Source organism: Solea solea, chromosome 4 (assembly GCF_958295425.1).
Source record: "Solea solea chromosome 4, fSolSol10.1, whole genome shotgun sequence".
Taxonomy (NCBI): Eukaryota; Metazoa; Chordata; class Actinopteri; order Pleuronectiformes; family Soleidae; genus Solea; species Solea solea.
In genome coordinates this window covers 7,241,919-7,257,532 of record NC_081137.1, presented here as the reverse complement: position 1 = coordinate 7,257,532, position 15,614 = coordinate 7,241,919, and the positions used below count along the sequence as shown (strand labels likewise).

Below are 15,614 nucleotides of genomic sequence, written 5' to 3'. Positions count from 1 at the left end.
GACAATTTTACAAGATTTAATTTATTAACTATTATACAGTTCACATAAGGCCTTCATCTTCAAACACTATTCGCAGTCAGACAAATTCCATGGTTTGCTCTTGGTGTACAGTACATAAACGTTCATGTTTCAGCTATTTCACTTCAGTATCTGCTTCATTCTTGTACTGATTTCATGTTTTAAAAGAGGAAGAGGTTTTCATCCGTCTCCTTGGTGTGTTTTTAAATCATGCACTAAACTTAAGTGGCCTTGAACCATTCACAAAAATTGTAAAAATGGACTTTCAATCATTGAAATACACACTAGAAATGTTTTCTACCATTGACTAAAGGGTGTTGTCCCCCAACATACAAATAAACAACCATAATAGAGTAGTATGCACTCACTTTTTGCTTGTTGGATGGCAGATTTGCCCAGTTTGTATCAGAAGTCAGGTGAATCATTTAAGATAATATTCTCCCAGGAGTTGTGTTATAGTGGGACAGCTGCTTTGTCGGCTCTGTGCCGCTCTAAATATTACAGCTCTGAGCAGATAGAGGGGAGCCCTCGCTAAGGTCAGCCAAACATACAGAAGGACCGACATCCAACAGCAATTTGATTCCAAAAGTACCAGAAGTGATGACCTCAAATATTAACACAACCAATGATCCATCTAGTCCGGTTACAAATGCAGCCAAGAACCACAACAGAGCAACACTCATCCTGAACTTCAGTGTCTGCTGTTCTACTTTTCTTTTCAGTCCCATTGAAAGGACAGCGCTTCATCCTGTACGTCTGATGATTTAAACGATCAGGTCTTCATTAACAGTGCAGCCACTGAAAATGTGCTGCTTGTTTCCGTGACAATAGAAGACAATATGTCAGCAAAACAAACAAAAAAAAAACCAGAGCAGGTAAACGGCCAGAGGTGCTACCTGAATGTGTCTCGTTTGCTAAGATTTAACTTCTACTGGTCGTTGTATTGTAAAGCAGGACTAGCAGTAACAGTGCGTTGAGAATACTAAACCTTTCGAGTTAAAGGTCCTTAATATTAGATGAATACAAAGAGCTTGGTTTGATAGACAGCCATGGTAACACATCCAGCAACCTATCATGTTTCAAGCATTTGGTTCCCATGGACACCAAATGGCGATGTAGAGGAGTTTTATGGCATGACTAGGTTACACATTCAAAATTGCGAAATTTCTCCTTCACTTGACTGATCGCTGATATGATAATGGTGAAATTAAATCAAACTTCCCTAAACATCCACTCTAATCTACTAACAGCTAGAGAGAGGACAAACTCTTGAAAAGAAAAAGATTCACATGGCTGGATGAAGGAGGAATATAAGCAGATTCAGATTTCCCACCGATCTATGAGACCTCTGGATCAACTTAAACAACACAAGTTTTTACAAAAGGATCTTGTTTCACAAGCCCGCGCTGACGCCACACTCAACCACGTGACAAACATCATCGACAATTAGAATCGAGGTGGCATTTCTTCAAAGGTAACACTACACTATTAAAAAGTGCTTCAGATACGTTTGTGGATACAAAAACAAGTTCGATGTAAACAAAGTTTGATCTGCCAGAGCTCTGAAGAGGCAATGGGTATGGCTGTTTGAGCTGTGAAATTAAAAGAAATGCATGGTAACAGTATGTCAACGAAAAAAGAAACCCTCCTGAGGGAAAAACAACAGTGATCGTTAAAGTGCATCCCTGGATGTGTACCTACCCCTTCCCTTCCCTAACCCAGTAGAGTCAATGAGAGAAAGCCCACAGGCAGACAGAGGACCTCTGCTGTACGGAGCACACCGCTGCCCAAACGACCACACTGACGAAACAGTCCATTAATCCAGTGGCAGTACTTTCATGAGGAAAAAGAAAAGACAACTAAAACAGTTATACACAGATAAAAACGTGGTGGTCACAAATCATCCTTCCAGCATGGCATAGAGATTTTCTCGTTTCTTGGTAGAGTGGGGTAAGTGTTGGCTGCTGACAGAAGAAAGGCTCCTCCACTCGTGCCCTAATGTTGATTTCCAGGCGGGGCAGTGGGGTCACGACTACATGTCGCCACTGCAGCTCTGAAGCACATGAGTATGGATACAGATGGCAGGTTGGAGAGGTTCTTCAGACACCTTCCTTTCTCTGCTCCTCATAACCTAGTTTGTCCATGATCAGAATTCATGTTTTTTTTTTCTGTTTTTTTTTTTATCATTATTATTATTTATTTTTAGCGCGTGTTGGTGATAAGGTCCAGCATCGTCATGGGCACACGTGGTTTCGTATCGTCTCTCACAGTGTCTCTTGTTCGGCAGGTGAATGGTGGGAGTGGGGGTGTTGGTGGAGCGGGGGGAGCAGCGACTGCAGGGGGGACTGGGGGGTGGTGGGGGGCGACTGCTGCAGCGGGCTGAAGTGTGCAGTGGTGTGGGGGGGGGAGGAGCGGTAACAGGAGTAGGCAGAACTCCCGCTGAGGGTGGTGGTGGGTGAGGCCGGGAGGCCTGCCAGGCCGGTGGGCGAGTCGATGAGGGGCTGGTTGTAAAAGAAGAATGCACACTGGTGGATGAAGGTCTCGATGATTGTCTGGTAGGTGCGAGTGGCAGTCAGGGCGTCCATTGTGGTGAAGTCTGGCCTCATGAGAGTGGGCCAGAAGCAGATGGACAAATTTTCACTGGTCATCAAGTTTAACCGATGCAGCTGGCTCACCCTGAGAAACACATTAGACACCCGTTTATTCATTCTCATCATACGGCGCGGGAACACAGATGGGGTTTTACCGCAGTACACTACCACATCCATGAACTTCATTTAAAGGTCCAGTGTGCAACATTACTTTACTATTTACTAGGGTTTATTGTCAGAAATTGAATATCAGTATAGTATGTGTTGTGTATGGATGTAATCCCAATCTCAAGTATCTGGTTTTTTTTTCTTTTCTTAATTATTGAAGATTGACACTACCATGATCATTTCCTCCAGTGGTTTATTATTTCATATTAGCTGTGTTTGATATAACAAACGTTATCCCTAACCTTGACCATAACTAGTTAATGCCTAAACTGACCACAATTCAAATCTTAGTTTTAAACTGGGGTGTGTTCTTCTTTGTTACTAAAATCACACTATTATTTATTTTACTGACAAAGAAAAGGTATACTGTACAATACCGGAACTTGTATCAGCAGTAAAAGCTGATAGGGAAGTCCCAGTTGGTTAGATTTTGTAGCCTTACAAAAAAGCCCTTTGTGTGTACTCAAAGCGAGGGCGTGCCATCTTGTGTAGCCACGGTTCAACAGCAGCTTGAATGGACTAAAACCAGAGTCTGAGAGATATGTTTCCCATTTTGAAGCAGAAGTTACTAAGCAAACGGAGAACAACAACATCCTTTTTGGTTTGTGCAATCGCCCTGACGCGCTTGGAAAAGGGGTGGGTGAGTGGAGGAGTCATCCATTCACTGCATTCTACAGTCTCACCATTCACTAAAGTCACTAATTCTTACACGGTGGATCCAGCCGACGGGGAACTTACTTGTGTAAGTGGCTCACAACATATTTGAAGACATCATAATTCTCTCTGGGGAACCTCCTCAGGACATCCTTCATAGTATATAACCTCTGTTCTCTGTCATTTATTCCTGCAAACACAGAAAGAAGTTCCAATTCAATCTGAGCCCTTGTCATTACACATGTTCATTTGAAATGTATACGTCCCGCTACACTAGTATGAACACTATTCCTGTCAAACACGAATAAAACACCTCTAATATTCTCTCAATGTTGTGGTAATAACCCTCCCAACACAGCAGTGTTTGCTTACTGAAAGCATCCAGTAGGTCCACCTGCAGAGCACAGGGCACCAGGGGATCAGGCAGCTCAGAGAAGAAGCTTTTGAGGCCTCCAGCCACAGTGTTGATGGAATAGTCTTTCTCCACTAGGTCTATTCCATGGTCTACACACAGAGAATTAGAGAGTTAAAAGGGATCAGAGAAGATAAGTCTGTCAGTACACGCTGTCATCGGGACTGAACAATTAGTTGCATGTCACTTTCCTTCAGTAACTGTTTGTGTTTTGATTAGGAAGCCACATAATTACACGTCAAACAGCTGGTTGAAACAAGTCTGATGAGCCACTCACCCTGTTCAAACTGCCTCTGCATGGTTTCCATCTCTGACTTGTTGCCACTTACACGGTACAAACCCTCTGTGTTCAAGCCTGAGGAAAAAAAAAACAGCACAGCGGAGGAAAGGGGGGAGACATGTGGGGAGCGCACAGCGGGGGACAAGCAAAGCACAAACACTTCATTAGCCCATCGGCAAATAGACACGACAATACAGATGCTGGCAGCTTCTGAAGGAATATTAAACTGAAACTGAGACTACATCCAAAAGCACACATTTAAGCATAACATGACATTCATTTTGCAATGTTTAAACTGGGAATATTCACTACTCAACAACTTTCACCTTCCCTAAAATGCATAACTCTGTAAACACAATGACACACTCAACCACATTTACTTCCTGTTTTATCAGTCACAAGTCAAACAAGAGCAGTAAGCACAAAGAATTAAAAACTTATTTAGTGTTAGTAATAGTTCTACCTCCTCATCGGTCCAAGTATGAATAAAATTATTTTATCTTACAAAATAAAAGCTCTGAATCACAATTCAGCTGTGAAACGCACGTTGAAAAAATAAAGTACCTGTTGTCTCGATGAAGCGAACACACTTCTCGATGAAGAGCGGGATAGGTCTGTCTGGTGATACCACGCTTGCCAGGGGGACCCCAAAGTAACAGCTCTCTACGGGTTTGGGAATAGCCGGACGCGGCTTTGTTCGTGTTTTCTGTGAAAAAATAATAATACAACAGTTAAGAATATTAAATTAAACGTCCTCATTGAAATATAATCAAAACTTTTTTTTCAGCATTAATCTCACCTTGGCTGTACGTCGCAGGCTCTTCAGAATGTTCCTCTTTTTTGGGTCCTCGCTCTCCTCGTTGACGAGACTTTCACCTTTCAGGGTGGCGTAGTCGTCTTCCTTGGACTTGGGCAGCGCTCCCATCTCGTCGTCACTGCCGATGAAGCTCGTGCGGAAGCTGCTGAACTTTCCAAGCCGCTTGGAGCGGTCGCGGTAAAGACGAGGCTTCACCCCCACAGCAGAGAACTTCCTCCTGCGCTCAAGCGAGCTGCTGTCTGCTTCACTGTCTGAGCCATTTCCATTCGAGTGCATCCTGTTGGAGTTGCGGATGGTGATGATTTTGCCTTGTGTGCTATCATGTGGCACTGAGTAGATGATCTCTTCGTTGCTAGGGCGCGGTTTTGAGACAGCATCCATAGGTTCGGCATAGTCTGAGGGATCGTATCCTACATCTCCACCTGGAACCCAGGTAACAGCAGAAGGCAGGGAGCGACGATGTCCCAGCGTATCAATATACGGGTTACGGCTGACCTTCCGGAAGTCAAAAGTGACGCCTGGTTTAACTCTCACATGAGGGGGTACTTTGTTGTTGAGTTTGTTCTCGAAGTCTCGGATATCAGAGATGACAGAGATGTCACTGGAATCTAAATCAGGCAGGTTGAAGCCCCCGCTGTGAGAAGTGAGTGTACCATCATAATATGGAGGCGATGGCTCCACATCGTCTTCTGAGTCCAGGAACATGGTGACAGTACTGGGAGAACTGCAGCGTGGAGAGTACACGTTTTCATTGATGCACGCTTCAGCAACATTATCATACATGTGCGTGGCCTCCACAATGTTGCGCTTCTCTACCACCTCCATCAGAAAAGAATGGAACATTTCTATCCTGTGCAGGCCTCCAACCACACCCCCGGATCCACAAACCACAGTATTAAAGCGACCTTCGATCTCATGGGCTAGCTCCTCCCCCTGAATCAGCTGTTCGCACGCATAGTCACTGTCGGTGAGTTCTGCCTGGCTATCTCCCACTGCCAACAGCTGAACTGGTATGATGTCTTGAACTTCACATAAGAATGCACACAGAGTCTCCAGGGAGGCTTTTCGGGAGACAGAGTACACGGCAATGTAGCCGTGTACTAACCTGCTCTTTCGCAAAGTGAAGGACGCGTGGTATGACAACAGAGACAGCTCTATTGCCAGCTTGTGCCCAGCAACGGTCTGCTCAAGCAACACGGACGTGCCACAGTTAGACATGGGCCTGCAGTGTTGATGCATTATAAAAGGGGCCAGAAGCTGCTCAATGTCATAGGAGTCGCCACACATTAAACACATGACGATGCGAAGGTCGGCCTCTGGTGCCGGCTGATGAGGAGAGTCTCTGAGACCTTGGGGTTCAGGGAGGAGTGGAGGGGAGCTGCTACTAAAGGATGTACTCCTCCTAATATCCAGAAGGCTCCTCAGGACCTGGTTGATTTGACTCTCGTTGACATTGTGGCCATAGCCAACACCCGGTGATGCAGGGTCTAAAAAGCTGCACTGCAGTCTCCTTGAAACCTGTTGCCCCTGTGTTATTAGGTTTAAGGCAGTTTCTCCACCTATCTCCACGTATGAGCCCACGCCTCTCTTAGTGACGAGAAGCAGTGATGTTGGCAACTGTGCCAGCTGGCTGTCCCGTCGACCCAAAGTTGATTCCCTCAGTCGTTCCAGGCTTTCAACCACATAAGAAAGGGACTCTTTTGAATTGTACAGACACAAACATCCGTGAGGTGTGAAAGTGGGTGTGTGAAAGGAGTTTACAGGAAGACGTACATTTCCCTCGATAGGCCGCAGTGTCAATTCATACATCTTCCCATCCAGCACATACCAGTCATCATTCGTGCAGAGAGCTCTAATCTCATTGGCAAACTCTCTGGCCAGTCCGTCCTTCCCTAGTATGACAAGGTTTATCCTGTCAGCCTTGGTGTCTCCAAAATGAGCTTTCACATCAAAAAAGGGATAACATGCAGGGAAACGTGAAACTAATTGGTGTTCAATCTTTGAGTCTACACAGTGAGGACTGCTAGGGCAGGTCTCCTTAGTAGGGTGATAGACAAAGTGGATATGCTTCAGTACCAGAGCATCTCTTTCAGCTGGAAGCTTTTGTAATGCCTTGAACCTCTGCTCCTCTCCTAAAACCTCCTGAATTGCCCCCATCTTCTCCTTGCTTGGCTTGGCATCCACCTCCAGTTCATAGAAGAGCTCAGAGTACTCCAGTAACAGCTCCTGAAAGTCTTCTTTAGCACGGTCAATGATCTCCTTCTGATGGCGGTTGTATAGGTCCAGGTACTCCGTCTCCTCAAGCCACTGGTAGAATTCTTCATTCATGATAAAGCTGCGTGCCTCTTCCCATGGTTTACCGGGTGTGACGAAGGGAGAGGACGCCAACTTTTGTTTAAACTCCATCCTCATCTCTGCTCGCCTGCACTCGTTACGCAGGTGTTCCAGGTGGGCATTAAATATGTCCTCTGCTTCAGCCGTCTCCAGAAGATCTGAAGGGATTCGCTCATCTTCCATGTTATCAATGTGTGACGTATCCTCCCAGGGTGAGTCCTCCAAAACAACAAACCAGTGGGCAAAGTGCTGCTTGGACTCTAGAACCTTCTGTACCCCAGACCAGCTCAGCTGATCTATCTCATCCAGGTCAGGCACCAAAGAACTAAGTGCTAAGGGAAGAGTGCTTAAGTATATTTTGCGACGCCTCTCAATATGATCCTGCTTCAGGCGGTAGACATGCTGCTGAAAAAGCTTCTTGCACTTGGCTGTTCCCTCCAAAAAGACATATTCTTTGTACTCTGGGGAGGCGTTCATGCGTCGACTTGTGTTTAACCAGGTTTCATTATGATTCTTTACTATACGGTTGATTAGCCATTCGTAGCGGTCCTTGGCTGAAGCTATCTGCTGACTCTGGAGTTTCAGGGCTTCAAAATAAGGAATGATCTTGGGCTTGCCCCGACTCTTATCAATGAGCTGAACCAAAGTGAGGAAGGCAAGGTCAACATTTATATTTGAGCGTGCAGAGGTCTCAACTACAGGTAGACTCTTTTTTGTGATAGCAAAGGTATGAGCATCTTTGATGTAGCGTTCAACTCCTTCATCACACTTGGTGAGGACGATCACAATGGGCTTCTTGGTCTTACTCAGCTGCCCATACAAGTTTGTGACAAACTTCAGCTGGTCATCAAAATTGCGGTTCATGCCCCGGCTGACATCGACACAAAGCAGGAAGCCGTCCACTTGCAGTTTCCCCTCAGGCATTTGTTTTTGCTCAAAGTCTTGCTCCAGACCCAGCTGATCTGTACAGAAGTACATGAGCTTCTCTGCTGAGGCCAGCTTTGTTGCAGCTGCCCGTTTGATATAGGGCTGCATTGCAGTGCTACGATGTGGCTGAAATGTCTGGTCATCAATGAACTCAGTTTGTTCCACGACATGCATCCTGCACTCGGGCCCCTCGTCCAGAAGGCGCGACACCTCCCCCCAAAACAGAAAGTGATCATTGTTAACCACTCGACCCCCAAAGTCACTGGTGCTCAACACCGATGTGTGGTCCAAGTAGAAGTCATCAGCACTTGGTCTCACAAACCTATTACTCAAACAGGACTTCCCAACCCCACATTGCCCCTTCTCTTTCTCTGTTCCAGACAAACCCACCACAATGAGGTTGTAAATGGGCGATCGGGCATCTTGCTTTTTCGCCATCATAGCCTGCCGACGTTCATCCTGCCATAAACAGGCACTGTATAAAGGGGTTCACTTTGATGTTTGTCCATAAAGTTGCTGATCCACCGGGGGCAATCAGATTTCAGTTCCTTCTGTTGAGTTTTGATTTTAATAAATAGCAGTGATATGTGCAGAGGGCTCTTTATTCATTCCTTGCGTGAATCACATCCTGTCAAAAAAAAAGAAAAAAAAACAAACAAGAAATGAGACAAACTGAGAAACCAACATTTAAATTTAAGAAAAAAGGAAGACAAAATGAGTTACACCATCAATGAGACAAGCTTTTAACCTTGTTATTAGACATATTAGGTGATAATGTTAAAAATAAAAGCCCATCATTAATTGAAGATGCTGCTTTATGTGGTAGGGAGGTAGTGTAATTGATGGTATATTTATTTATTGGGCTCCAACTCTCCATGGTCTTAAGCATGTATTGTGTCTGATCATTTGTCAAAAGTAATTCAATGCATTATCATCTCCATATACACACCGAGCTGTGATCAAGAGTGTTTTTTTCCATCATATTTAACCACCACCAAAAACTATAATGAACACAGTGAAACGAATGGCAACCAGTCATGATTTCTCCTGACAGGGGTCATAGATTTTAGCTCTAAGAATAATTGCCAAAATACAGTAAACTCAAATGAGGAAGTGGGTTTTTGCCACTTTCATTAACTTGTCAGGCAGATTTATTGTCCACTCCTTGGCTGCAGCTTTTATTCACATAGCTCAATTTATCTGCTGAGCATTTTATCTGACCACTTAGTATAAAAATGCCAAAACTGCCCATTACATATTCCCTCTGACATTTTCATATTGCTTCTGAATCGGACAAAACCCCAAGGGTATTAAATTTAATATCACAAGAGACTAGGCTGGCAAATATTCACATATGAGCAACGGTTTATTTTGCTTGAAAAACTGCTCACGTTGATAATCAAAAGTTTGGCCTGTTGAACTTCAGGTATTTCAGGATGAATCCAAATGATTGCATTAATCTAAGAGGACAATGATACTGTCGGCTAATCAGTGGGAAGGATGACAGTCATAAAAAATGACTTGCCGTTTCCACATCTGCCTCCATTTTTCTGCTGAGCACAATGAATGAAGAACACTGCCTTCACTCATCCTGTTGACATAATGCAATTTTTATAGCACTGATAAATGCTTCCATTATAATTGTAATAATGCAGCACTGATACACTGACTCACCTCGGATATTTTTACAATGTGACAATGATGCAAAATATGGAATATGTCACACAAAGTCCTCACATATGACAAAAAGCTCATGGTCAGAAGCAGCCAGGCAGTACTTGTTCATTTTCGGCATGGGAAGATACAAAAATCTCCCATTACCACCACCCTAACAAATATAACTGTGACTCCTGACATGAGTTTGATACTTGGTGATGGATGTAAAATTAGAATCTTCTCAGTCAGTCGGTCTGGTCACTCACTCCAGTTGCAATAAATGAACGTGAGAAAAAAAAAAATCAGCTGAAAAATCTAAAGCCTCAAACCCTAAAATCCTGTTTGAGTTCAAAATACACAGCCTAGAAGCACATCCCACCATCTGAAATCCCTACCACATTGAATGGGCCTTAGATCCACTGTGAATGCCCTCTTCGCTCATCAGAAAAGCTAAACTGTCCTACTGACTGGAGACTCACAAGACCAAACAACTAAAAATTGGCGTGTCAAAGTATGTCTGGTTCTGTACCACAGACAGTATCGAGCAGCGTCACATGACAAGAACTATGAATTTAATAAATAATGCTGTCATGTTTAAGTGTGTATGTGAGTCAAGGGGATTTATCGTGTCACATAATATTCCTTAGGAGATTGATTTTAGGAAAAAGTGACAGTCCTAGTCTGAACAGACCTTTCAGAATAGGTCATAGTCTCTAGTATTCCATGCATGCATACTCACATTTTACTCAGGGTGGCGATTTCTCTCCAGGAGTTAATTTTGAATGTCTGTATTTTCAGAGCGACAAATTCTGTGTTTGGGTTTTTACTGGTGGACTTCCTCGAATAACCTCAAGCAAGTTATCAAGGTTCCTACCTTCTGTCTAGACTCTTTTGACTAAAACAGGAATGAACCACTAATTGTATTTGGAAAGTTGTACATGTGCTCAAACTGAAGGTGTGCTCACACTCAAAATCCATGGAGATGCTGTGATAACGATGGTCATTCGGATCCTAAAAGTAGGCTAGTATAGGCTAGTATTGAAGTGGAAAATTGAAAGGGAGCTGCATAGTCTGCATTCTGCATTTGAGTGTTACAGGAAGACAAAGACGATTGATGCACTTGTGAAACCGACACAAAATATAAATAGATCTAGAATGTCTGAAACTCTGGATTTGTCCTTTAAACTTCTTCATATGAAAGTGTCATTTACATCAAGAGCCAAGAACATGAACAGGCTGAAAACAAGACAAGATTGTACCCACTTTTAATAAGTCAAAAGTCATATGACTGCGTGTACTGTCTTATATTATTGTCATTTTTACAGTACATGTGATACTCTATTTATTTATTTATTTCTGAAAAGCCCAGCAATGGACAGGAGTTGCTATATAGTCTATGTGCAGTACGTCACTGTCCCTGATCAATAAAGATGAACTGAATTGAATATACAAAAAGATGAGATAACTGTGCGTCAGTGTTGACCATGAAAGCTGGCAAATATTGTTTATCGGCATAAAAACCATGTCAAACTGTCCCATCTTTAAACACCACCACACATTCAAGGCATTTTGCATAAAAAAGACGTGATGTTAACTTAAATTGTGGTCAAAAAGGATTCAAAGTGAGCACACAGTGGTGCACAGAGTGAGGCTGACCACGCCAGGCCTGCTGCTGCTGCTGCTCCTGCTGCTGTTTGTCTACAGAATGAAATTAGAGCTGAAATCAGGGGCAGGACCAGACCAGACCTTCTCCCGGCGTGTTAAAAAGGGAATTTATTTACCCAGGTGTCTGTGGGTGTAGGCGCAGACACAGCTACACCGGGAAAACGCCCATAAAGAGGGGGAAGAGAGAGAGCATGAAGGGTTCTCGTTCATGGAGATATAAATATACATATATATACACACACACACACACACACACACACACATACATACATACCGTGGCATGTCTCACCTTCTCCTGCTGCGTCTGTCAGGCCGGCGCTGCCGCAGCCCGTGCTTCAGACATAAAAGCCGCAGAATTCGTGATAGTCTGCTTCGACCCGATTCTCAGATGATACCGATAATACTGCAACTCCTGCGATGAGGTAATGTTATTTCAATATCAAACACCCGGACTCTTCTTATTTAGCATTACTGTCACAAGGTTGCGATTTAACACGGAGGAGGGAGCAAAGAGGAATTAAATGTGCCAAATCATGAAACAATCCGATGTCTTTGTTGCACGAGGGGGGTTCGTTTGCCCATCACAAGAAATCCGGGCGTGTAAAAAAAAAACCAGAAAAAATCCTCTCAGTCCTCTTCCTCTCGGTTCACCACGTTGCTTTTTTTCTCCTCCTCAATAATTATTCTGTCCATTGTTGTGCCTACATAACGCTGGGCCGGCCGCGCACACAACACCACGGCGAGGAGAGTTTGTTGCAATCTTCGTGCCGCTTTGTGTCCAATGTGCCTCTGCTGCAACACGGATCCTTCATGTGCGGCTGGATTTGGGAGCAGATTGCGTTTGTGAAAGTGCTATTTCTGCCAGCTTTTCCGATAATGGCGGCGGCGGCGGCGGCGGCCCTCCCTCTCCTCCTCCTCTTTGCTGCTGCTCGGACCTAGCAGCTCTCCTCTTCTTTTCTTTGGGTAAAGGGAGCTGTGGAGACAGAGGCAGCGGAGAGAGGGACTCACCCAGCGGCGCCCTCACACTACTGCAGCAGCAGCTGCTGCGTTTCTCTCTCTACTGTTGTTGTTGCTGCTGCTGCTGCTGCAACACAAGCTCAACACAGTGTCCACTATTCTGCTTCTGCTGCTGCTGCGGCTTCGTTACTCCAAAGTAATCCATTACTCTCACCTCCATGGAAAATAAAAACATTATGAGATTTTTATGAGATAATAAGTCATAATAGTGAGAAAGTATCTCACTAATATGATTTAAGTCATAGTACAAATGATAAGGTAGTAGGTAGTGAGAAAGTATCTTATTTTTATGAGATAATGAGTCATAAATATGAGATAGTAAGTCATAATTGTGAGAAAGTATCTTATTTTTATGTGATAATAAGTCATAAATATGAGATAGTAAGTCATAATTGTGAGAAAGTATCTTGTTTTTATGACATAATAAGTCATAAATATGAGATAGTAAGTCATAATTGTGAGAAAGTATCTTATTTTTATGAGATAATAAGTCATAAATATGAGAGAATAAGTCATAATAGTGAGAAAGTATCTCACTATTATGATTTAAGTCATAGTACAAATGATAAGGTAGTAGGTAGTAATAATTATGAGAAAGTCCTCCTTATTGAGATAATGAGTCATAATTGTGAGAAAGTATCTTATTTTTATGAGATAATAAGTCATAATTATAAGATAGCAAGTCATAATAATTATGAGAACATATCCAGTATTGAGATAGTAAGTCATAATTATAAGATAGTAAGTCATAATTATGATAAAGTATCTCATTATTATGAGAAAATAATAATTATGTTGACACTTCCTTTATTGTTGTGGGTTAGTGGGATTGTAGCCCTTGACAGGTCTCTCTTGAAAGTGAGACCCCGTGTCTCAATGGGATAAGCTGTATAAACAAAGGTTAAATAAATAAACGTAAATAAGATAGTAAGTAATTATAAGAATTGATCTCATTATTATGAGATACTAAGTCCTAAAGTGAGAGAGTATCTCATTATTGTGAGATATTAAGTCATACATATAAGATATTATGACTCATTTAACGTATTTAGTAGACTACATATGTTGGCCTTTATCTATCTCAATATTTATTGTGTGTTATGATTGTTTTATTGTTTGTCTTGGGCCACATTTATTTCTTTTATTGTTCCCTCTGTTTGTGTTTTTATGTTTTTACAGCAAGTTGTAACGTTAGAAATGTCGCCCTCTAGCGGATTCATAGGTAACGTTCCTTCACAAATAGTCTCACTTAAAAGACTGTGTTCATGCAGTCGATTTAAAAATAAAGAAATATTTGCAGCTTTTTTTTAAATGAGTCTGGGGGAACATATGAAGTGTTTGGTGAGTACATGTGTTGTTGGTGTTATGTGTTGTGTTTAGAAGAGGCTGACATTAGACTGCTGCTGTCAATGTGCAGGGTGAGGAGCTTCAGCTTTGTCTGTGACAGTGGCTACAACCACACTACTGCTGCTGCTGCTGCTGCTGCTGCTGCTGGAGGTGAAGAGAAACTCATGCTCTGAACAGGTAGGTTGCTGCTTGTTTTTGTTTTGAATGTGCAAATTGTTTTGCTTCTGTGTTTCAGTCCAAACAATGAGGTGGTGGCGTTGAAAGAAATGGAAGTTGGTGAAGTACAAAATGCACTGTCCATGCATGCAAATTGTTTTGCAAGTGACCCGATGAAAATGTAGATAATTGCATTTCCATGTGTTTGTGATAGTTGGAAAAAAAAGAGTCAAACAGTAGGCAAAGTCATTAGCATTCAGACTCTGGGGGATAAAATTTAATCACAACCCATCAAGCTGAGTAACAGGAGCCAGTTGAGTGTAATTGATATTATTACCACTAGGAAGAGCCCTAAGCCTTTCTGTATCCCAGAACATGAAGAGGAGTGGACACATTTCTTTTGCTAATGCTTGTTACGGAAAGGAACTTAAATGATTGACATTTTTATCCTCGTTTTAACTTTAAAAAAAACCTGACCTAATTTTACCACTTCTACTACACATATGACGCTTTCTTTTTTTTTTAAAGAAAATGTAAGCAATCCAAGTATCCAAATATAAATGCATTTCAACAGTTAGTCGATTTACAGGGATTTGTTTGACACTTTCAATTTGTCAAGTGGTGTAATGAGGATCTGGGAGATGAGAGGTGGTCGGGGTGAGCGTGAGGTGAAAGGAGCAGCAGATGGGCTCTGCAGCAGCAGCTCAGCACAGGTGGACTATAGGAGGGAAATGGTATCTTATAGCAATATGGCATATAATGAACAGCAGGGAAATCTGCAGGTGAGTTAACGTTTGAATGTGTTTTTGTGTTTAATTACATTCATAATGAACTGTATGTCATGACGAGCCAGTGATGAAAGGGGAAAGGAGATGGACGGACGGATTTGAAGTGTCCTCAATGGCTTTCTTCAGGGTTAAAGGTTATTCTTGACAACTAACGGTGAGACTTAGATGCAGAAAACTTAAGCTAACATATATTTATGGATAGTTGTATTCAATTTCTGTCATTTAACCCTCCTAAGTGTCACACACTGGACCTTTTAAGATTCGGTTTTAGGGTTAGTGTGAGAATGAGGTTGGCATTTAGCATTTAAGTGACATGGGTATGTTCAGGGCGGGTCTCTCCCTCTCTCTCCCTCTCTTTCTCTCTTTCTCTCTCTCTCTCTCTGCAGTGTCTTCAGAAGAAAAGCATCTGTTTGTGTGTGTGTGTGTGTATCTGGTATTCCTTATGTTGTGGGGACCTAAATCTGTTTACACAGTCACATTATGGGGACGAAAAATCCAGTCCCGGTAACGTAGGTTGTTACAGTGAAGACACGTTGAGGTCAGGGTTCGGTGAAGGTTAGGCTCATTGTTAGGGCCACTAGTAATTATGATTCAGGTTAGAGTAAGTCTGCAGGAAATGAATGTAAGTCAATGCTATGTCCTCTAAAGTCATGGAAACCAGTGTGTGTGTGTGTGTGTTTGTGTGTGTGTTAGGCTGAGAGAGTAAGAGTGGAAGAGAGAGAGAGAGAGAGAGAGAGAGAGAGAAGGAACAACCCATTTTCCACCCCACCCAAATAAGTCATCA

The 15,614-nt window shown here is 42.7% G+C and overlaps 2 protein-coding genes across 3 annotated transcripts in view; one reads left to right on the top strand and one right to left on the bottom strand.

Moving 5' to 3' along the window:
• On the bottom strand, positions 1 to 11,942 carry arhgap35b (Rho GTPase activating protein 35b). 2 transcript variants are annotated; one of them, XM_058627783.1, is made up of 7 exons: positions 11,812 to 11,942; positions 4,923 to 8,829; positions 4,688 to 4,829; positions 4,121 to 4,198; positions 3,804 to 3,935; positions 3,516 to 3,621; positions 1 to 2,694 (listed from the first exon to the last, which is right to left on the bottom strand). In XM_058627783.1, the coding sequence occupies exons 2-7, from the start codon at positions 8,640 to 8,642 to the stop codon at positions 2,283 to 2,285; spliced, it is 4,590 nt and encodes a 1,529-aa protein (XP_058483766.1). In that variant the 5' UTR covers positions 8,643 to 8,829; positions 11,812 to 11,942; the 3' UTR covers positions 1 to 2,282. The 2 variants fall into 2 exon arrangements, with proteins under 2 accessions (XP_058483766.1, XP_058483765.1); XM_058627782.1 differs by having other exon boundaries at positions 11,797 to 11,919.
• The window catches only part of myo1ca (myosin Ic, paralog a), a 19,927-nt gene continuing 16,170 nt past the window's right edge, over positions 11,858 to 15,614 (top strand). The window contains exons 1-2 of the mRNA XM_058627784.1: positions 11,858 to 11,944; positions 13,957 to 14,063. The gene's annotated coding sequence lies outside the window, so the exon portion shown is untranslated. The remainder of the gene's footprint in view (positions 11,945 to 13,956; positions 14,064 to 15,614) is intronic.